General features: G+C 37.0%; 1 protein-coding gene across 4 annotated transcripts in view; it reads left to right on the forward strand.

Moving 5' to 3' along the window:
• The first annotated feature begins 7,099 nt into the window (after positions 1-7,099).
• Positions 7,100-23,169, forward strand: part of LOC149807414 (F-BAR domain only protein 2-like) — a 150,139-nt gene continuing 134,069 nt past the window's right edge. For all 4 annotated transcript variants that reach the window (XM_089966526.1, XM_089966541.1, XM_089966532.1 and 1 more), the window contains exons 1-3: positions 7,100-7,195; positions 19,470-19,561; positions 20,374-20,448. In XM_089966526.1, the coding sequence (XP_089822652.1) occupies positions 7,169-7,195; positions 19,470-19,561; positions 20,374-20,448 (194 nt within the window). In that variant the 5' untranslated portion in view covers positions 7,100-7,168. The remainder of the gene's footprint in view (positions 7,196-19,469; positions 19,562-20,373; positions 20,449-23,169) is intronic.

Here is a 23,169-nt window from a genome sequence, read left to right on the forward strand (position 1 = left end):
CAGCTACGTCGACCACTCCTTCACCTAGTTCTTCTCTGCAAGATTTACAAAAACAACCCTTGTGGGTGTGGTGTGGAGAACGTGTGCCTAAAACGCAAATCGTCTTTTTCTGCCAAATCTTCGTGGTGTATTGTGTCATCGGGGCAGCCATTGCCAATTTGAGTTTGCAACAAGGAGACAAACAATTGTGGACCATTTTATTGAGCAGTTGCATCGGTTACCTGCTTCCTAATCCCTCCCTGAAATTCTCCTCGAACGGGAACCACGGGAACCTTGTGTCCAGTGCCAGTGCCAGTCACCACTCCAACAACAACAACAACAATCCCATTTTGGGCGGAGACACGCCTCTGACGTCCAATAACCCCTCGGACAGCCACAGAACTCTGGAATTATGAGTCACACTAACCAATTTTACTTAACCTTACCCAGTGACAGTTCCATGGAGGTGTTTCCCAATAACACGTTGTGCTGTTACACGGCCAAATTACCTCAGGCCATCCCATTAGATCACGAAGCCCATTGGGAAGTGGCTTTGGTAGAAATCATTCACCCGACTCAAGTCCTCAATGTCCTTCCCAATCAAAATTTTTTTTCAGTGGAAGTTCATGACGAGCAAATGCAACAGTACTTGAATACCCACGTCAAATATGATCACAAAATATATAACCCAGAAACTCAAAAGACGACCTATCGCTTGATCATTCCCCCAGGCTATTATTTTAGTGGTCAACATTTGGTCAGCACCATAAGCTCTAGGTTTAATGTCGTGTTTCTGAAAGCTTTGGAGAGTGTCAGAAAAAGTGTCACCCTGGAGTACCACAAAGTAGCTCGTCGCTTCCTGGTGAAATTTCCTGAGGGGCACAAAATGTTGTCTTTCTTATTTTGTCCTGAATTGTTTGACATGTTGGGCGGGGACATGGACATGAGGATGGCCATGATGAAGAAAAACGAATTCCCAGTCATTTCCGACAACGATTCTTTTAGCAAGTTCTTTCGTACCCCAGTAGAACTGAACCAAGGACTGAATTTGATGTTTGTGTATTCCGATGTGGTGGAGTACAACGTGGTGGGACACACCTCCGTGCCGTTACTGCGTGTCATTCCTTTCAAAGTGGATTCTGCCACGCTCGCTGACGAGGAAGGTGGAAACACTTATCACGTCCACCGCGAATTTGTACATCCTCACTATTTGCCCGTCAGCAAATCTTATTTGGACACGGTCAACATTGCTATAAAAGGAGATCTGGGACAAAATATTCCATTCACCAAAGGGAAAGTCACGGTGAAACTCCATTTTCGAAAACGGTTCTCTCACGACTCGTAAGTAAGTCATGTATCCAGTGTACCGAGGGGTTGCTCGACAGCGAGGACACGGTTTAGGAGACATGTTAAAATCGGCCTTTCGTTCGGTGGCCCCAGTGTTGAAACCGATGGTGACACGCGGATTGCACGCCTTGAAAGATGCGGCATTGACACACGGCAAAGAATTTCTTCAAAATGTCATCATCGACAAACAAAACCCCAAAGAAGCCTTCTTGAGGGCAGGCAAAAATGTCTTGTTGCAAACCGGCAAAGACCTTTTGAGCCGACGAGAAACAGCTATAAATGCCCTGCACGCTACCGAGTCAGGCATTCAGCAAGGACAAGGCAGAAAGAGACGACGAAGAAAACACCCTTTCACCAGACTTCACACGTCTAAAGCTAGAAAGGCAAAGAAAAGAAAAACCTTTCGAGACTTAGACGTTTTCGATTATTGAGACACAAAACAAAAATGATGCACCGAGAGTCTTGCGCCTGTTCCAAGTCGGAACTGGATCTGTTTGCCATGCCACCCACTATGATGACCATGCAAGAATCCCAATGGGTGGAATTTCACCCTGTCTCCTCTTTGACGGATTCCGCTCCCATCGAATTTGAAATCAAAGGTCAGCCCGAAGATTACATCGATTTGAACAGCAGTTACTTGTACCTGAAAGTCAAAGTTCTTGATAAAACAGGCGGTGTTATAGATGACGAGCCAGTAGCTCCCGTCAACAATTTCAAGCATTCCTTCTTTAGCGGAGTGGACTTGTACTTGAATAACAAACTAGTCAGTAGCAGCATGGATACTTACCCTTACCGTGCCTACCTGGAAAATCTCTTGACGTACGGAATAGACACCAAAAACACTCATCTCAATGCTTGTGTGTTATGGGAAGCTGACGATGCAGGCGAGTTTGACAAATTGGAAATTGATACAAAAAAAGACTACAATGAGGGATTTGTAGAACGAAGAGACAAAATCAAAAATGGCCAGAGTTTAGAACTGATGGATTGTTTGCATTTGGACATGTGGTTGCAAGAAAAGTATTTGCTGAACGGGGTGAATGTTCGCCTGAGACTGAATCGTAGCAGCGTCACTTTCCATTTAGTGGCTGATAGTGACAATTACAAAACCATCATCCAAGAAGCCAGACTCTACATACGTCGTGTGGAAGTGTTACCTAAAGTGGGAAACGACATTAGTCAGACGTTGAGCAGAACGACTGCCAAGTATCCCATACGACGCGTGGAAGTGAAAACCTACACCATTCCTGCTGGACAGCGATCCATGATCGAAGATCATCTGTTCGAAGGGCAGTTACCCAAACGTTTAATCCTTGGTATGGTCGAGAATAGAGCCTTCAACGGAGTCCACGATCAAAATCCTTTTGAGTTTAAACATTACAAAGTGTCCAAGATTGAAGTCAGTCGCGATGGCAAAACCTTGTGTATCCGACCTTTCGAACCTGACTTTGAGAAGAAGAATTACTTGAGGTCGTACTTGTCCCTGTAGGAAGCCACGGGACAGTTAGGAACCAACACCACTCACGGCATTACATACGACAATTATGCAGGAGGTTATGCTTTGTGGGCGTTCGATTTCACTCCAGACCAAGGTAGCGACGAGGGACATTTCCACCCTATAAAATCCGGCCTGATTCGTGTGGAACTTCAGTTTGCAGAAGCTCTAACTGAGACGGTGAACGTCCTCCTGTATGCAGAATTTGATAATACCATAGAAATCAACAGTTTGAGAGAAGTCATTCTAGATTATTAGAAGCCATGGAAGACTGTTATCCCTCTTTACCTAGTGGAGAAACTTTAGACATGGAATGTGAGGAGACTGTGGAAGAAGAAGAAGAAGAAGAATCCCAAGACGAAGAAGTTATCATGATGAAGTCGAGATGGCCAGAACAAGAAGCCCATTTAGTCTCCTGTTTTGCCAAACACTTGGTCGAAAAAATGACGGAATTGATCAAAAAAGAGTGCTATGGATGCCAAAACGATCATCCCAGTCAAATTTAACACGATAAATGCCTGATGCTGAGTCAAGAAGAAAAATTGGACGAGTATCTGGACGAAGCTTGGAGTCTCATCTCGGACGAAGTCGTGTTGCATCAGTGGTATAAAGACTTGCGTGAACATTCTTGTCCACCATTAACTACTCAAGAGATTCATCGTATCGAAGCTGTCCTGAATCAGAGTGGGGAGACGAAGCTAAACGCCTTTAACTTGTCAGACATTTTCAAGCAAAAAGTCAGGATCGAATTGATCACTTATTATTACCTGTGAAGAAGAAGAAAACAAACACACAAATCAATGGATACCTGGGAACTTTATTACCTTTTGAACCACAGTTCGTACACGGCTTCTTGGAATCCTGTCGTCTGTGCTAAAGATGAACTCCCTCATCGGAAACCTCAAGACCATCTAGCTTATGTGATCAACACGGACGACAGTCATCTCCCAGGAACCGACTGGGTAGCCGTTTACTTTCCTCAAGAAGGATGTGTGGAATATTTCGATTCGTATGGATTGCCCCTTTGGAAGACGATATCATCGACTTTATGAGAAGAAATGCTCAAACCACCCGATTCAATAATGTGAAATTACAAGGCACAGATTCCTTGGTGTGTGGACAGTACTGTGTGTATTTTCTGCATCATCGCAGTCTGGGCTATTCTTTAAAACATTTAGTGACTCATTTTGATCCTCGTTCTTCTTCAAGAAACGATGTTAAAGTAGATCAATGGTTTTTTGACCATTATGCTTATCTTTTGTCTCAAGCTAGGAAACGTAGTGTCCATCAATGGCCTAATGACTTCCAACAGTGGAAATCACAATTTCATTCACAACGTTGTCAGCCCTGTCCAAAATAATGTGTAAATTGAAAAAAAATGTTTGTGATTTGAAAAAATGTTAGATTTTATATTGTTAGATTACTGTTAAAAATGTTAGAGTTGTTTTTTAGTGTTAAGTGATTTTGAATTAAAAAATGTTGTGTTTTGAAAAAAATGCCTTTGTCTTTTGTTTGACTATAGAAATGTTGATTCATGCTCTTTGACTTCTTACTTTCCCTCTCATGGCACTCATTGAACGTTCCGGCTCGAAAACCGTAGAGGGATGTTTTCCTTCACGTCCGCGCTTTGACTTTAAGAACCGGGGTAGTTTGCAGTCTAACCATCCATTGTCGACTCATCCTCCTACGAAGATGTGCTCCAAACTAGCTAAGCTAAACGAAGCCTACGTGAATTTGCATAGGGTCATACACAGTCTGATACCGAAGCCTGAAGAGATAGAGAATGTGAGAATGCTAAAAGTCACTGAAGACCTGACAGAAGAGCTCTTCAGAGAAGAAGTGAACAGGGAGAAAGAAGAATGGACAGAGAAGTACAGACTTCAGAGACAGCAGCAACAGCAACAACAGCAGCAGCAGCAGGAACCTGAACCTGACAGAGGCTTTGTCGATTGTCGTATCGACACCAAAGAGTTCTTCTTCTCTTTCCGAAGAAGCAGACCTATCGTCAGAAAGTCTATCCTCAGAGGACGTCGCATTCTTAGAAACTAAAAGATTGCCATAGCAAACAAAAAAAAAAACCAGCCCTTTTCAGGGCTACCCCAATCTCTAGAAAAGAAATAGTAATCGATTTGCCTGTGTGTGTATGTAGAGTAGTGTGAATATAAACACTGACTCTTTTTTTTTGTGTGTGTGTGTGTGTGTGTGATTGTTTGTAAGCGCTGACGTACGTTTGTGTGGATAGTAGATTAGGGGTTTCATTTTAATGCTTTGCGTGTGTGAATAGTAGATTTGGGGTTTGTTTGTTGCTGCTTCACGTATGTGGATAGTAGATCATATGAAATGAGAAAAGTAGGGGATGTTTTCCTTCACGTCCGCGCGTTGTTTGGTTATGATCTAGGTAATATCAATTTTATGTTTTGGGGATGTTTTCCATCACGTCCGCGCTTTCACTATAAGAAGCCAAAGTATTAGTCGTTCAAACCATTCTACAAAGAATAAAAAAGAAGATGGCTTCAAACCAACTTGATAAAATGAAGACATTGCAAGACGTCCTGGGCAATTTGGGTATGATGGAGCAAATGTTGGTTAACATAAACGAGGATCACTATTCTTATAGTCCCCATCGAGTGAAGATGGAGATCAACAATTTAAGAAAAGTAAAGGAAATGATCAGTGCTCTGATGAAAGAAATAAAGGAGGAGAAGGAGGATGAAGAGGAAAGGATAAGGATGAGAGCATGGAACGAGAAAATTGAAAAGGCAGAAGAAAATGAGAAGAGGAAGAAGGAAGAGGAGGAGAAGCAGAAAGAAGAGAAAAAGAAGGAAGAAAAGAAAGAAAAGAAGAGAAAGAGTGTAGGACAGAAAATAAGAAGCTGGTGGAGAAATAGAAGAAATTAGAAGAAGAAGAAGAAAACCAAAGGCCCTTTTTAGGGCCACCCACATCTCTCGAAAAGAGATCGACTTTCAATTGCCTACCCTTTTTTTTATTTTTTTATTATTTTTTTTTTTTAAAAATCCCATGTTAAATTTCCCTTGACGCTATACAGTCCCACCCTGTTTAAATTCCCTTGACGCTATACAGTCCCACGAGTTCTTCCCATGTTAAATTTACATAGTCGCTAAACAGTCCCAGGGTTTATCTCCATGTTAATTTCCCTTGTCGCTAAACTGTCCCACGATTTTTCTCCATGTTAAATTTACATAGTCGCTAAACAGTCCCAGGGGGGTTTGTAATGCTAATTCCCATTGTCGCTAAGGTATCCCACTTAACTACTCTTGTATCGAGAAGCAATTATATATGTAGATATTTTTCATCAGATAACCCTTCTGGTCAGCGGAGAAAGCCTATTATCAGTGTTTTCTGACTAGAAGGGTTTATTTTGTGAAGACAAAACTTCTATCAAGAGTGTTTTCGATAGAAGGTTCTGTTTGACGAAATAGTTGGTGGGCTCATTCTCTCTGCTGCTAAGCAAAACTGACCATGACTACCAACTATCTCCCTCTTTATTCCCCCTCCCGCCCTTCTCGCAAATGCCTTGGAATAATTTCTGTATAAATGTTGCTAAATAATTGTATCTGTACTCGAAAGGAACTATAAGTTTACCAGAATTACTTATATTTATATTTACTTTTGATAATAAAATAAATTCAGACTAAACCAATTCAATGTTTGCAACAACTCCTAAGTAATCATGTTCGACGAAAAAACAAATGGATATACTTCCGAACTGAAAAACTTCTGACAGACCATTAAACAGCCGTTTAACAATTTTGTGTCCATTTTATGGTCATTGCAATGTCCAGTTGGATCATATGACTTGAACACAACATAAACTATGCATTGTAATTAATTCTTATTGACCATGGTAAATAGATTACATCATTATATTTACTCATTAGCAAAATTATTTAATCAGCTACCACTAGAATTTTAAAAGTTTTTGTTTAGTTTCCAAAAACTTTATAAAAAAGGGTGATTTAAGTCCAAAACATGAATATTTTGCATGACACCATGAACACGTAGTTGTAAGGTTTTGGTTCTTCACCCGCACAGAGTTCATTAAACAGAGATTTTAGTAAGTCTTTGCTTTTATTTTCAATTGTACTGGCATTATATTTCTATTGAAAGAATGTGTATTTTGGTACGTGTGTCTATTTGTGCACAAACAATGTCATCTTTCTTATAGATATGTAAAGAGTCGCGTACATGGTGTTACAGTGTTTTCAATTATAGGAATACTTCTCATTTTACCGTTGAGTGATGTATCGCGCATGCGCTCTTCATTTTAAAATATACATCGCCATATTCCTGATGGAACTATATGGTTGATGTTGTTTGTATACAGAAATGACAACGTTTGTGGATAACTTTTGGGTAAGTATTCTTTAATCCTCTGAAGACTAGCACCATGAACGCGTTAAAGCTTGAAAAGCGATTTTGATTGTCCTTGCGATCGTTATTTGGACTCGTGGCTTCCTCCCCCTGGGGCCGATATTTAAGACGCCACCACGGTGCCATTATTGCTTCCCAAACGCATGTGTCAGAAGTTTAAATTAAGCCTTGAATGACATACTGTTTCCGTTTTTTTCGAAATTGAATAGGATAAATACTGTATTTACGGCTATTATGGAGTGAAAAATTAGGGCATAGCTTTCATATGTATTTTGCCACGCCTCCCGATTTCCCCGCAATTGGCCTTCCGCTTTAGTTGTACTTTTGCTCTTCAAGCAGGACCAAATGACCAGAGTAATGAATACACTTGGGATGGCTGCAACTGGCACATTAAGTGGTTACCTCATTAAGTCTTACAAGGGTTTTAAAACCACTTTACAGTGATCCAGTTGCTTCAGAAGTGAATGGTCAAACAATTGTTGACTCTTAGAAGTTTGGTCGTTAACTCTAACTACGGTCTGCTGTGGTGGTTAAAAATAATTTTATCAATTGATGGATTTTTAGTGCTGTAATCAACAATTTTTGTTGTTTTCCCACCAAGGATCCATTGCTCTCCATATAAATTCAATGCAGAGAGTCATAAATTTGGGATGTTGTAGCCTCCAGATGTCAGAATGTAAAACCCTTGTTGTACTCCAAAACCACAGGAGTCTGACGTTTTATCATTAAAGTATGGTGAAATCTGTGACAACATGAAATCACCTTATCAGTAATATATATATATATATATATATATATATATATATATATATATATATATATATATATATATATATATATATGTGTGTGTGTGTGTGTGTGTGTGTGTGTGTGTGTATGTATGTCTGTCTCTTCTGTCCCATATCCAGATAACATACATGTTCATGAAACACACCTTGTTTAGTTCTGCATAGGTAGGTACGAAAGCGAGAGAGAGTGAGTGAGTGAGGTAATTGAAGAACAAGAAACATTACTGGAGAAGCGCAAACTGAAAAATGATAGATAAGTGCTTTTCCAATGGAACACATCTGGAACCCATGCATTACTTATCAGACTCTGGGTCAAAGTGGCACACACACACACTCATGCGCAAGAGCGTGCACATAAGAGAGAGAAAGAGAGATGAGGCAGGTAACACAAAATAATAAAATTATCAGGATTAATGTGTATGCAATGCGAGGACAGTCTGAACGCTGTCAGCAACTATATGTATATATGTATACATGTGCAGAGTGAGAGCATTTTATTTACAACTTTTGAAAATAGTAGTAATATAATAATGTAAATAACATTTTCATGATGCATTCATTATTCTGAGCAAATTCACCTAATCTATTGATACTGCATTATTAAATTTCCCTAGTATTAAAAGATAACACAGATATTGAACCATGTTCGGCATGATTATTAGACCCTAACGCATATTTACTGCTGGGTAGAAACTGGTAGAATGGGCTAGTTCCGTCTGGTGTATTCTAATAGAACGGGTTTGTGACCGTAATGGTGAAAATAAAGGTAAATACCCTGGATTGGATTCATGTGATGGTTGTCCAAATTTTGGGTAGAAAAAAATCGGGTAACATTTTTTAGGTTTTTTTCCTCTGTGCAACATGAAATTCCAGAATATTTGGTATCATTGTAGAGCTACAACTGTCTACCTTTCTATAATACCACCCACTTTAGTGTATCATGCATGACCATGATGCTACAGAGCTCGGCAGTAGGCTACTACCTCCTGCCACATTAACTCGTCGCCAGGGGTTAATGTGTTAACAGATTAAAATATATTTAGTTTGACTTGGAAGTGAACAGGTAGCCATTGGAGGGTACAAAGTGGGCGGAGGAATCTCAGTTCTTGGTACACATTCCAAGCAGCTCTTTGTTTTTAACTTGTTGACATTTCTGTAGTAGATATTGAATTGAACCAGATAAAAGCAAATTACAGTTATCAAGTCTAGAAAGTACTAAGGAACACACAAGTGTTTTGGTGGCATTAACAGACAGAAATTTGCAAATGGAGCAGATGAATCCCGATTATGATAGGCAACTTTCATGACATGCTGATGTAATGAGAGAATACTGTTGTGAGTGACACCTAGGTTTCTAACTGATTGTATGAATTTAATGCTGGTATTGCTGATACTTAATGCCAGAGGTAAAGAATAGTAGTGACAAAGTCTTTGTGTGTAAACAAAATATTTGTAAAAATTTTAGCAAGAGATTTAAATCTTCATCATCGAGATTTGCTTTACTCAGACATGGATTATTACTTTGTTTACTATTATCTACTATATGACAAAAGGTATTGTTTTAGTTTCATGGAATATGTGTAAACATTTTTTTTAAAAATGTAATAAATGTGACAGTCTTAGTGGTATTGCATCTGTTTTGTGTGGCTTCAGTATACCACTCAGATTGGTTTCAGTTCTTTACAGAATTTGTTTGACTCAGACACAGATTATTACTTTGTTTACCATTGTCTCCTATATGACAAATAGTATTATTTTAGTTTCATGGAATATGTGTAAACATTTATATATAAAAATGTTATAAATGTCTTAGTGTTATTGCATCTGTTTTGTGGGAAAAGTTCAGTCAACCTAAAAGCTGCTAGTAAGCTGACAATGGCTAGAATCTGGGAATCAGTTTTGCAAGATAATTCACATCATATCTTGTACTGTCTGATTGTCTCATGCATTTGTGTCATTCTGAATTATAGATCCTTTGGGATAGATGATAGTACCCTACATCTAATGGTTGCTAGTGGGACATGTCAAAATGAATGGAATGATACTAAATGTATTTGATCTGGACCATTATAATTCATTCTGGGCTGCACCCTTATGCCACTGGTCATTAGTATTCATCATTGGTCTAAGAAAATTCCTTCTATGGTACCAGTAGGGGCATAAAAAAGACCTGGGAAAATAAAGGTTGTTATGGATGAATTCAGACTCTATTAAAAACATATCAGGCTTACTGAATAAAGTGCATGCATTCCCAAAGAAGCCTAAGATCAGTTTCATTGCCTGACAGAAATGCTTTGATGATTTTGATCAGCATGGTCACCAGTTTGAAAACACATGATCCGTGATTATTATGAAACCGTCAGTGAAAAAACACATCTTATTTCCAAAGTTGTGCACAGTATAGAAAAGAAATGTTCTAGATTCAAATTTCAGACATAACTTACTGGAGTAGAATGGTTACTCAAGCATGAGGAATTCAAATCTCAGTGATGAAGGCTCACAACAGGATAGGTATTAATGATCACAGGTGTTCGGGTCATGGATTATTTTTTTGTGCAAGAAATACTAACTTTTCCAGCATTATATTTTGAATCAGTCTTTGTCGAGTTCCTCTTTGGCATGGCATTCTACAATTTCCTTATTAGCTATAAATAAACATGACCAGCACAGTTGAAAGTGAGTATTTGTTGCAGAAGTAAATAAATCCATGATGTGAATGCCTCAGGTAAATGGTATGTTTTGAATTTCTTGAATAAACAAGTTAAAGGTAATGGCATTTATGATCAGTTTTAATTAATAAATGATCCTGCTTTTTAGACAGAGGAAGGGCCAGTGGGATGCACACACAAAAATGCTTAGAGTCCACCTTAGATGTGGGTTCGAACCTTGGTCAAGTCATACCAAAGACTTATAAAAATGGTACTAGCAGCTGCCTCACTTGGCACTCAGCATTAAGAGGTTAGTGTTAGGACTGGTCGCTTGGTGTCAGGATAATATGATTGGGTGGGACATGATGCCCCTGTGTTAGACATCACTATTAAATGCCACACTGCAGACATTGTAGTGATATGACTGAAAAATTGATAAAGCTGTGTTAAATATCCAAATCACACACACAAATGCTGAATTTCACCATCCTATTTCACTTACAGTGCCATCAGCTTTTGAGATCAAGGAATTTGTAGGTTGGGTATAATCCTTTTCTCATGAAAAATGAAAAGGAGTTATGGCCATGCTAGTGGCACTTTCATAAACTACTGATTGTGGAAATGCTTGGGGTTATTTCGTGATAGTTTGGTTGATATACAGTAATTCCAGCAACATCATATTCGGGTCAAATGGTCGTGAGATGTGCCTTCATCATCAGCATTAAATATTAGCTGAGATTTATCCAGGAGATTATATTTTATTAGAGCCATTTCTTACTCTTCAAAGCTGTATTCTGTGAGTGAAGTACCGGTACTATTAGCTCTAATTTGTTGTAGACTTATTGTTTTGATCACAGCTCATTTCACCTTCCTAGAAAATTTGAAATCCAGGGAAGATTACAGTTTTAGGCCCAAATATGTTAAATTTGGAGATTTTAATTTTTGGAATTTTTAACACCTTGGTTTTTAATGATTTTAGCTTTGTCACATGTAACTTTTGTTGCAATTTCTTTCATATGTGCCATTATATCAGATAAAAAATTTAATGATACAGATTTATGCATAGTGTAAACCAGAATTAGTGACATAAATTTATTCTTGTTTGATGACAAGTTGTCTTATTTTTGTAGTAGAAGTGGTAACAGTTGTTTTCATGGCATAAAACAGCTTTTTTTGAACAACTCTGCAATCAACATATGTACATGTATCTGTTTATTATCTGATATAATTTAAAGGATGTATTGTAATAATTATTCTGTGTAATTTAAAGGTGTTTTATTAGAATAAAGGTGCTCTATTGTATATCTTCCAAACAAAGTCAACAAACACGAATATTGAAGACTTTTCATCACCATATTTCCTTTTTCAATTAAAACCACTATTTTTTTTTATTTTTTTTTTTTTTTCCTCAGTAAAGTCGTGGAAAAAAGTCATTTAGCATTTCATGCTGGACCATGTGATTCTGAGCATACCTTGGTAGATTAATCTTGGATCATATATTCAAATTAGCCAATTCAAAGCACAAAATGTGATTCTGTCGTTACCAGTATGTATTGTAAGCAATCTAACAACTGGTAAACAGAATGTTCAAATTAAAGAGAAAATACATACCTATCACTATAATAACAGAACCATCTGATTTCTTGTCAGCCCTTCAATGATGTACATACATTTAAGAACACAAACACTTACAGTGCCTAAAATGCACTTTAAAGCAATTCCAAGCATTTGTATGATAAGCAATGCTTTTGGTTTGGAAAAAGGTAAAATTATTGTTATAAATTACAGATCTGTATAAATTGGATGAGAAAAAAACCCCGCAAAGTTGTACAAGTTTTGATTGGGATATTTGAAAAATAAAAGTTCTCAGGCTTTGGAATTAAGGTCCACCAATTGGCCCAAATTAATATAGCAAAATCTTTCTTAGAACTATTTAAGAGCCAAGGGTTGTTCTTTCCCCCACTTACCAAGTTGAACAGTATAGTTGGAATCAAAATGGACTGCCTTTTTCCATAAGTGGCCATAGCCATAGCTAGCTGTTTTCTTACCTTGATTGAGACCGCTCCAGTGGCCTAGTGGTTAGAGCATCTGCCTTGGATGCTGGAGGTTGTGGGTTTCAATCCCTGGCCGAGTCATACCAAAGGCATAAAAAAATGGTACTAACAGCTGCCTTGCTTGGCGCTCAGCATTAAGAGGTTAGTGTTAGGACTGGTCGGCCTGGTGTCAGGATAATGTGACTGGGTTGGACATCATGCTGCATGTCTGCAGCATGATGCCCCGGTGATAGACATCACTATAAACTGTCACAATGCAGATATCTTAGTGATATGACTGAATTTTTTCTGTAGTTACATTAAAAATAAAAATCTCACTCACTCTAACAATTGATTGACACAATTGGATTCTTCCTTGGAAGTGGATGTATCAACTGTGTCACTTTCAAGCATTTCAAACTGATTGGAGGCACCAGTATACAAGGCAGCAAGTATATTTGGTGGAAGAACCCAGGAAGACCATGGGATGAACCACCAGCCCATGGGAAGCCTCTGGCAAGCTTTCTCACATGCCATAATTGGCTGAGCTAAGACTTGAACCCATGTGGCATTGGTGAAATGTCAGCAATCAATAGAGTGAGTGCCAAAAACTATTTGGCCACACTGGAGGCACCAAGACACAGATGATCTAAATGAATTTATTTTAAAAAATTCATGTCAAATTTGGTGATTTTTTTTGTATATGATAAAAATATAATTAGTGCAAACACTCTAGAGGAATATTAAATTTTATTTGTAATTAGAATTAATTCTTGAAAAAGATCGACATTACTGTTGATTGATTCATATGTGAATAGAAGAAGGCATAACATATTTATGATGATCACACTGAAACTAATTTTAAAAGATAAAAATACGAATTTCACTTGACACTGCTTATTTAATTAATGTTTTTCTTCAAGTGTTGCCACTAGTAGGCATTACCATCATTTTCACTGATCATTGTTTTGTGGTATATTGTTGTTGTAGGGTTTAATGCCATTTTTCAGCACAGTGTAGGTTATACATTGTGGCCAGTATTTTTTTAGAACCAACTATCCATGAGAAGCTACTGGCAAGCTTTCTCACATACCCACATTGGCCGAATCCGAGACTTGAACCCATGCAGACAGAGGTGAAATGGCAGTGATCTGTAACAGTGAGCACTTTAAACCACTAGGTCACTCAGGGCCCCATGGTATAATTTAAACTATATTTAACAAGATATGTGAATTCTTATTTGAAGTTGTGAATTGATGTTTATTTATCAAGGTTTGATTTACCAATTTTGATCATAATTTGAATAATGTTCAGCAAGTAGAGTCAATTTTTTATGCATTGTCTATTAGAAAAAATGGGATTCACACTGGGCCTTACATTATATTTGGTTTGCAAGTTGTCCAGGTGCACTGAAACAAGTTAGAAGTGTAGGTGACTGAAATTCATAGAAGTCTACACTTTCTACAGTAAGAAGATGAAATATTTAACAGATTCTTTATCTTCACAGGTTTGTATTACACCACTCAAAATACACTATTAAGATATATATGCTTTAATTTGGGCAACAAGAAATTATTCACTCTCTCTTGGAAAGTTCACTTTTTGTTGCAGAATTCTTATAGATCAGTCTGAATTATAACATAAGCTGATTACATAGCAAGTGACTATTGAGAAGCAAAATTTAGGATTTTTTAAATTTGATGAGTGATATAAAAGTTGACCATATGTGCAGAAAAAATATTATTTGAGGTGGTATGCCAGAAGAGATAGTAGGTGGCTCCAGGCAAGGCAAAGTCAGCTTAGAATTCCTGTTGGAGGTGAAATGACAAGACAGAGTTACTCTTTCACCAAAGTCCAACCCTATTGTGGACTCCACAGTTTAACAGATTGCTTGATTGTTTAGGTTTTGACATTCATAGTTTGGCAGCATATTGGCAGTTATAGTACTCAGTTGACTGTGTTTTGCCCATTAAGCTATGTGATGAGCAGCTACTTTGAAGTAAGTTGGCATAGTAAGTCACTAGCTGACTATCATCCATTTAATTAATGTAATCAGATTAATGTAATCATAGTTCAGTTATGGGCTTGTTGCATAATAAAGTTAATCCTACTGTTTCTGTGATGTTAAAACAAGTATTTTTTTGTACTATATATAGGCATGTCATAGGAGTTCACTACCTTGGCAATATGTGCATCAGAGGAACTTCCTGACAAACTGTTTTAGCATCAGACTAAAAAATTTGTGTACATTTAATGCAAACTCTTGTGTTACTTAAAGAAATTAAGTATTCTCTCATTGATTTGGTGAATGATTCTGTCTTTTCCAGTTAGTTTAGCAAAATTTTAATTTAAGTTTCAAACCTTATACTTGAGTAAGTGTCTTGGTTTATTAACAGAGAAACCCTTCAGAAACATCTTAGGAAGATCACTTAAACACATAACAGAGTTTCAGTTAATGGATGTCCCAACACATTATACACCTGGCTGCTTCTCCAAGATGTCCTAAAATCTACCACTGAATGGCATAAGGATTTGCTTTTTTATATTTAACTATATACTTCAATAATTAACCCATCCCAACAGTTCAGAAATGCAACTTATCTTTGCCACTACCAGCCAGTTAATGGTGCTTTTTAATTGATTTACAATGCTCATAAAGAAAACAATTCCAACTCCTCCATCATTTGCTGCTTAGTCAAATTTCCATGTCATTCTTGTGTGAACACTGTTACTGGATTAATTGAATTGCAAGTATGGTCCCAAGAAATGAGTTCTCATTTATTGGAAGAATGCTAATGTTGTTGACCTTGCTTTCAATTACATAGGAAAATATGGTTATTTTAACAGTATACATTTGCTGATGTCATCATGAAAAATACATAAAATGAAAAGAAAATGATATAGAGATTTGAGCGTTAAGCATTAGCTTATTTCAATCACTCATCCTTAACAGTAATGTTTACTTCTATAATGTGGCTTATGTGAGTAATGAACGCATCGGATTTCAGACATTGAATCATTATAATGAGTTATGAAAAGAAAATTATACATGCACTATTGTTGTTGTTGTTGTAGGGTTTAACGCCATTTTTCAGCACACAATAGGCTATACATGGCGGCCAGTATTAATGGTGGAGGAAGAACCCGGAAAAACCCTGGAAAGAACCACTGACCCACGAGAAGCTACTGGCAAGCTTTCTCACATATCCACATTAGCCAAATCTGAGACTCGAACCCATGCAGACAGAGGTGAGATGGCAGTGATCCGTAACAAATAGCGCTTTAGACCACTCAGCCACTCGGGGACCCCTACATGCACTATTGTAATAATGTCAATAACTTGCAAGCATTTATAGCAGAAACATGCTACTTTATACTTGCAAGATAACAAATGAGAACCAGAGCAAGAAAATTATATGTAGATGTTGGCTGGGGGGTGTTTAAGTACTTCTAATTCCAGTTTTGGTGTGATACATACCAGAAATATAACAGCTTAGATTGAAGACTGAAGTAGTGATTTGTAATTTACTTTCGCACAACCTTGAAAATCCCATTGATCTCAGGCATCTTTTATATCATCATCATCATCATCAAACCCTTAACCCAGGAGGTCATTAGAGCATCACAGTTGACTTTGCAACCAATTCTCTCCATCTTTCCCCATTCTCTACTGCCCTTTGGGAATTTCCAGATCCCATGCCTGTCCACTCCTTAATGTTTTCTTCCCACCTTTTTTCTGTCTTCCTCTTCTTCTGCACCCTCACACTGTGCCTAGCAAGATTGTTTTTGCCAGTCCAGATGATCTTGAGACATGACCGTATCACTTCAGTTTACAATTTTTACAGTGGTCAAGAGGTCTTCATAGAATCTGATGGTTTGTTGGATCCTGTTGTGAACTTCTTCGATGGTTACATGGTCAATGTATGAGATGCCCAAGATCTTGTGGTAGCATCTCATTTAGAAGGTTTGAATCCTTATTTGTAGATCTGATGTGAGTGTCCATGTTTCACAAGCATCCAGAAAGATGGATATGACAATTGAGCGCATCAGCCTGATTTTGGAACCAAAAGCAATGTTGGTATCTTTCCATATTGGTCTCAGCCTTGTTATTGCTGCTGTTGTCTGGGCAATCCATGCAAAGTAGTTCTGGTTTGGAGCCCTTATCTGTGATAACTCATCACAAGTACTTGAAACTTGTGACTTATTCCAGCTTCTGTTCACTTACCTTTATTTCTGCACTGATGCCGTTGGTGTTGTTTGTCATCATTTTTGGCACTGATCTCCATGCCATATGCTGTAGAAGTTGTGTCAGTGCGCTCAACCAAGTCAGCCAATTCTTTTTCCTCTCCTGCTAAACCATCAATATCATCTGCAAAGCAGAGGTTGTTGATTGTTCTTCCTCTGATGCTGACAGTGCCCTTGTGGTCATGCAATGCATCCTTCATGATCCTTTCCAGGAAAATGTTGAAGAGTGTATGTGACAGTATACATCACTGGCTGACTCCAGCTGTTGTTCGAAACCAATCTTCTCTGCTGCCATTGATGAGGACAGCACTGGTGGCTTTGTCATAGATGTGCTTAACAACATGCACCAGGTTTGAGCTGATGTTGTAGTTCCTCATAGTACCCATAAGGCCACATGCCATACCCTATGAAAGGCCTTTTTGAAATCTATAAAGATGTGGTATAGATTCTGCTGATACTGAAGGTATTTCTTGCAAAGGAGTCTGAGATTGAAGATTTTTTCAGTGATACTTCTTTGTGCTTGGAAGCCTGCCTGCTCTTAAGCAATAATTTTCTCTGCTTGCAGCTTTAGTCTGTTGAGAATTATCTTCAGCATGACTTTGTTTGGGTGACTGATCAGACTGGTGGTTCTATAGTTCTGGCATAGCTGTAGGTTTCCTTTCTTGGGGAGCATGATGACCAAGGACCGAGTCCATGTGGTGGGCCAATCTCCTGTCTGTGCATATCTTGTTGCAGATTGTCATCAGGGCTGTGACTATCGCTTCTGCTTGAATGAGCTCTGCTGGTATGTTGTCATCGCCAACTAACTTTCCTTTCTTTAGTGACCTAACTGCAATTTCTACTTCTTCATGAAGAATGGGGTTATCATCAATTTCTTCTGCCTGAGGGCAATTTAGTACTGCAGGATCTCCTTAGGTCTTACGATTGCACATTTATGAGCAGTATTCTGTCCATCGCTTGATGATCCCTTGATCTTCTGTGAGGCATTTTTCTGATTTGGATGGTGGTCACAGTCTTCCCTTGTTTATGGATTGTGAGATCTTTCACCAGTTGATCTGCCACTTTACTATCATTTCTACTCAGACTGTCTTCGAATTTGCAGCATTGTCTTTCTATCCAGGATTCCTTTGCCTTTCTCATGCTTTTCCTGATCATGTTGTTTATCTCTCTGTATTTTCTAGCTCCTTCATGATATCTTTTCCTCTTTTTCAGTTCTCTTCTTTTGTCGCATAGTTCAAGGACTTCTGTTGTGACCCAAGGTTTCTTTGTTTGATATTTACCAATGATCTTGCTAGCTGTGCTGGTCACAGCTGTGTTGAGTGTGGTTGTTAAGGACTCAAGGTCAGTGTCTTGGCTGTCCAGTGTTATCGAAGGTGCAAATTCACCACAAATCATTGCTTGGAAGGCTTCTGTGACTTTTGGATCTTTCAATTTTTCAAGGACAACTATGATTCTTGGTTAGGCTTTTTGATTATTTTCAGGTGGAGGCAAAACATTGTCATTAATAAATCATGGTCACTTCCAATATCTGCTTCTGGAAAACTTCATGTTCTGTTAATATTCAGTCCTGTGCAGAATCGTTTTTTCCACCAAGATATAGTCAGTCTGGTCGTGATGTTGTCCATCTGGATTGTGCCAGGTCCATCTAGATGCTTTGTGAGGGCCGAATGTGTTGGCCAGCACAAGGTTGTTGCTGTCCAGTCTCAAGCAGGTTCATTACCATCCACAACTTCAGCATCACAATCATACAGGCCTATGCACCCACATTTAACTATGATGACAACAAATTGGAGAAATTTTACAACCAACTGCAAGATGTCATTGACAACTCACCCAAGTAGGACATTCTATTTGTACAAGGAGACTGGAATGCTAAGGTTGGAGTTGATTCACTGACAGACTGGCAAAGCACATGAGGACCCTTCTGAAAAGCAGAAACAAATGAAAGAGGACTCAGGCTCTGGGAGTTTGCTGCCTACAACAATCTTTGTGCTAGACAACACATTCAGTCCTCACAAAGTTATATACATCTATATATTATGGTAAAAGGTAGACCCAAAAGTAAAGAGAATACAAATAATATGAAACCATAGTTAAAACTTCCTTATTTTTCATGTAAATTGAAATTGGCAACATTGCTTTCAAAAATCTTGAAAGTAATTTAAAAATAAACCTTTAATGACTTTAGTGCATTTTGGTCTGCATTTTGAGAAAAGAATATATGTGTCCTCAGGATACAGGAAATATTTTTTTGACATTATTAACTAACAGTATGTAATGATTATATTCAGACTAATAAATGGTAGGCAGAACTAAGAACTCCAGTCTGAAGCAGACACCAGTTTCAAAAATAATTTATTTTGCAATGGCTTGCCATTGATTTTACTCAGTTTATACAAGAGTTCTTGAGTTTTTTGTAATTATAGTCATGAATTTAAAATGTGGATCATAAACATGTTAACAGTCCAATTCCTTACTGTAATGTATGCCACAGATTTTCTTTTTCTTCATGATTGTTGACCAGTGATTTCTGTTTTTGCAGGGGGAAAAAAACAATGGTTTTTATGTGCTGTATCATAATATGAAACATGGTCAGACCTCTAGTAAAGAACTTACTGACTTTCTTCGAGAAAGGTAAGATACATACATATTAAGATTAAACTTTTTTGGCACAGAAAAGTTATTTAACGATCAGTTTGGGGTGTGTGTGTGTGTATATGTGTTACATGTTTGACTTTATTGCATCATGAGACTGAATTGAATATCATTGTTTACATCATTAAATACATTCTGAGTGATCAATGATATAAATGACATGACATAAACAAGATGATGTCACAGCTTAAATTGTTACCAGTGTAATCCTTAACAAATAATTGACATGGAAAAATACATCAAACTGGATCTTAAAGATATATATATATATCTATTGATAACTATATCAGAACTTCATGAATAAATAGAGATGAACAGTTTTATTAATATATTTTATTATGTATAATGTATTATTTTTAATATATTATTCCTTGATAATAAAAATCTGCATAATGCTTACAATAATATAAATAAGTATTCTATAAATAATTAATCATAAACATTGAAAATTTATTTCGTAATCCCTCTTTAAATTAATTAGTAGCCATATTTTTATGTTTTATGAATCTGGTTATGCTGGGGTAGTTACATTGTTTGAAGTAAGATAAATAATTGAGGAACAAATGGGACAATGCAGCAGAGCAAGTTGTAACGCAAGTTTCTAATTTTTGGTTAATGCACAATGTTTATAAGAACATCATGGGGTAATTTGTTAAACTTTTTTGTGCTGCAAAAGCATGAAGTATTGAGAGGACTATGGAAATTTAATTGCTAGTATGTGAAATATATGCACAAGGCTACTGAGTGTTGATTTACTTTGCTACCTTGTCATATTTAAATTACATTTTCAGTTGCACAGTGGAGGAAGCCTACAGCAAGATGCTCATCAAATTATCTAAAGCAGTGGCTCAGTGTTCACAGCAAGGGTAAGATGATCAGTTGGGGAGTGATGATACCATACAAAGTTTAAGCCAGGTTCTTTTATGTTCAGACAATTGTCAAAATCAGATGGTGGCCCAGTGGTCTAATTGGAAAGGAATCATGTTATCAAGTTTGAGTTTAATAGACCCAGGAAGGCTCTTTAATTTGTAACTATTTGCTTCAAAACTTTTCTTTTTCTTAATTCTGTCATTAAATAATTATTCTTGTTTGTGAAATATTTTTATAGGTTTGAAAAAGTATAGAGAACAATATATGATATAATGTGGTTAATTTGATTCAACATAAAGTAGCCCAGATCATCATTCTAGTAGACCTTGGGTACTGGGAAAATGTTGCGCCAGACTCTTCTTATTCTTGATAATAAAACTACTTTGTTTAAAGAAGGTGTGCATATGTTCAATACATATACCAAAACTATTTACCTCTTTTGTTATGAGTTCACGGACTTACCAAGTTCGATTTGGCATACAGATATATCAATTCCCACAGGCCCAGGCAGATTCGTAGGCATATGAAAGTTGGTTATTTCCCCTGGTTTTTAACAGAATATGGACGTGGTTGTGTTTGTGTTTGTACCCCTACTTTTACACCTGAAGGATATCTTTAGCTTTACATTGTTAATACAATTCAAATTGGAGTTATAAAAGTTTCATTCATTAATGTTACGACTTTATGGTCTTAAACTAAGTAACAGAAAAGAGTGAAAACCAACAAGTTATGTAAAAATTGAAAGAATTTATTTTCCTCGAATACAAAGTGAAAATTTAAGAAGAACTTACAGTATTGTGAATTAAATCCCAGATAGTCCTAAGAGTTCTATAACAAGTCCAAATGTATAGAGTTCCAATTGAATTCCAGTGGTATTCCAAATAAATTCTGATATTGAATGTATTGATGTGCCTGTAGTCTTGAATGTGCTAATGTGTCAGTGGCCTGGAATGTGGCAGTGTGTTAATTTTTTGATTTATCACAATAATATAATCCAAAATGTCTTAACTGAATTCGCTATAATTCCAGGTTAATGTTTTAGTCCAAAAATATTATTCAGCACTTTGTGATTCCAGTGAATAATAATAATTTGAATAAATAATTCCAAATTAAAATCTGAACACAATAGTAAGACTGATTCTTCTTCAGGTGTTAAGGAAGGAATGAATACTCCCAATGCAAACAAGAATATTTACCCCTCTACTTGACAAAGTTCACAATTGTCATTTTCTGAAAATCTACTTAATTGGACATTTCCATTCTCGTAGTTTCTAATGTCAGAATCAAGACCATATCTTTAACTCAATTTGATGTAAACATGTTTTCTGTTAATAATGATTTGAACATTTAATCTATTCTCATAGAGAAATATTGGCTATGTATTATGTTGCTTATAAAATAAATGTCACTGGTCAGGTACAGCATTAATTTTTGTTTGAATGAAGGTCAGGTACAAATACAGGTGTACATAGCATAAGATCATTAAGGAAAGCAACAAATAGTACAAATTAAACATATGTAACACTGCTTATAAAAAGTATATAATCTTGGAAATAAAAAAACCCCCACCTAAATGGCTCTAATCTATGTATGTGATATGGAAATATGGATTTAACGTCTATATTGAAGAACACATCAATCATGTAAGATTCAGTGAGTGTGTAATAAAGTCACATCCGACATATTTGCAATGAGTCAAGTATCAAGAGATATAATTATTTCATATGAAGACAATATTTCAGAATGGAATGATACCATGTAAGGAATGGTTGCAGGACAAGTTGAACCTAAGTGGGCGAGGGACATGAACAAGTTTGATCATGAATTGCATTTTAAACCATTGAATGATTTAATATAAAAACACAAATATGCACAAACACCCCACAGTATGCACAAAACACACAGCATATCAGACATGGTCATGTACACATGTCGGCATTAAAGCCTAAAAATAGTAAGATACTTTTGTTTGTGCTATTAAATATCATGTTTTGTTGTGAATAAATTGCACGTTAAAAAAAATATTAATTTGCTGTTGTGTGGAGTGTTGGTTCATTTTTCATTAGAGATAAAAGTAAATATCTTTTTCCAGGTCAGTCCCAAAATGACTTGTAGTTGAATGCATGTTGTAGTGCCATTACTAAAGATAATAATATATTGTGGACAAGTATTTTGTCATTTTCTTGTACTTAGCAACAAACAAAACAAAAAATCACATGGTGGTTGTTGTTGCTCTGCAGGACAGTAGGGAATACAACTGTGAGACTGGTTACCTTTTCATGTCAACTCCTAATATCGTAGTGTAAAAACTACCTGGAGCTAGGGTGTACTTATTGTGCAAATTCTTAGTTTTATTTATATACACCTCACCCTCAATAACTTGCACACAGTGGGGTCCAAAAACATATACTGCATTATAAGTGAGGGTTTGAGTTACTGAGGGACCTCCAAAAATTGAAATAATTTGCTTTGACATTGAGAAAACCATTGGGGGGGTGCGGCATTCGGGAACTGGGCTGTTTAATGACTGATTCCTCATTTTAAAATCACATTAATAATAATGTTTAATAAAGCACTTCTAATGAAGTTGTTCGTTATTCTGTTTAAGTAACATTTATTTTCAATATGTCCAACATGTGAAAGATCATTCCAGCTGGTTTCAACAACCATCACGTGTACACAAAAAATCTGTATCATGTCACTGCTTTTTGTTTTCA

Source organism: Sinohyriopsis cumingii, chromosome 1 (genome assembly GCF_028554795.1).
Source record: "Sinohyriopsis cumingii isolate HCF-2022 chromosome 1, ASM2855479v2, whole genome shotgun sequence".
Lineage (NCBI taxonomy): Eukaryota > Metazoa > Mollusca > Bivalvia > Unionida > Unionidae > Sinohyriopsis > Sinohyriopsis cumingii.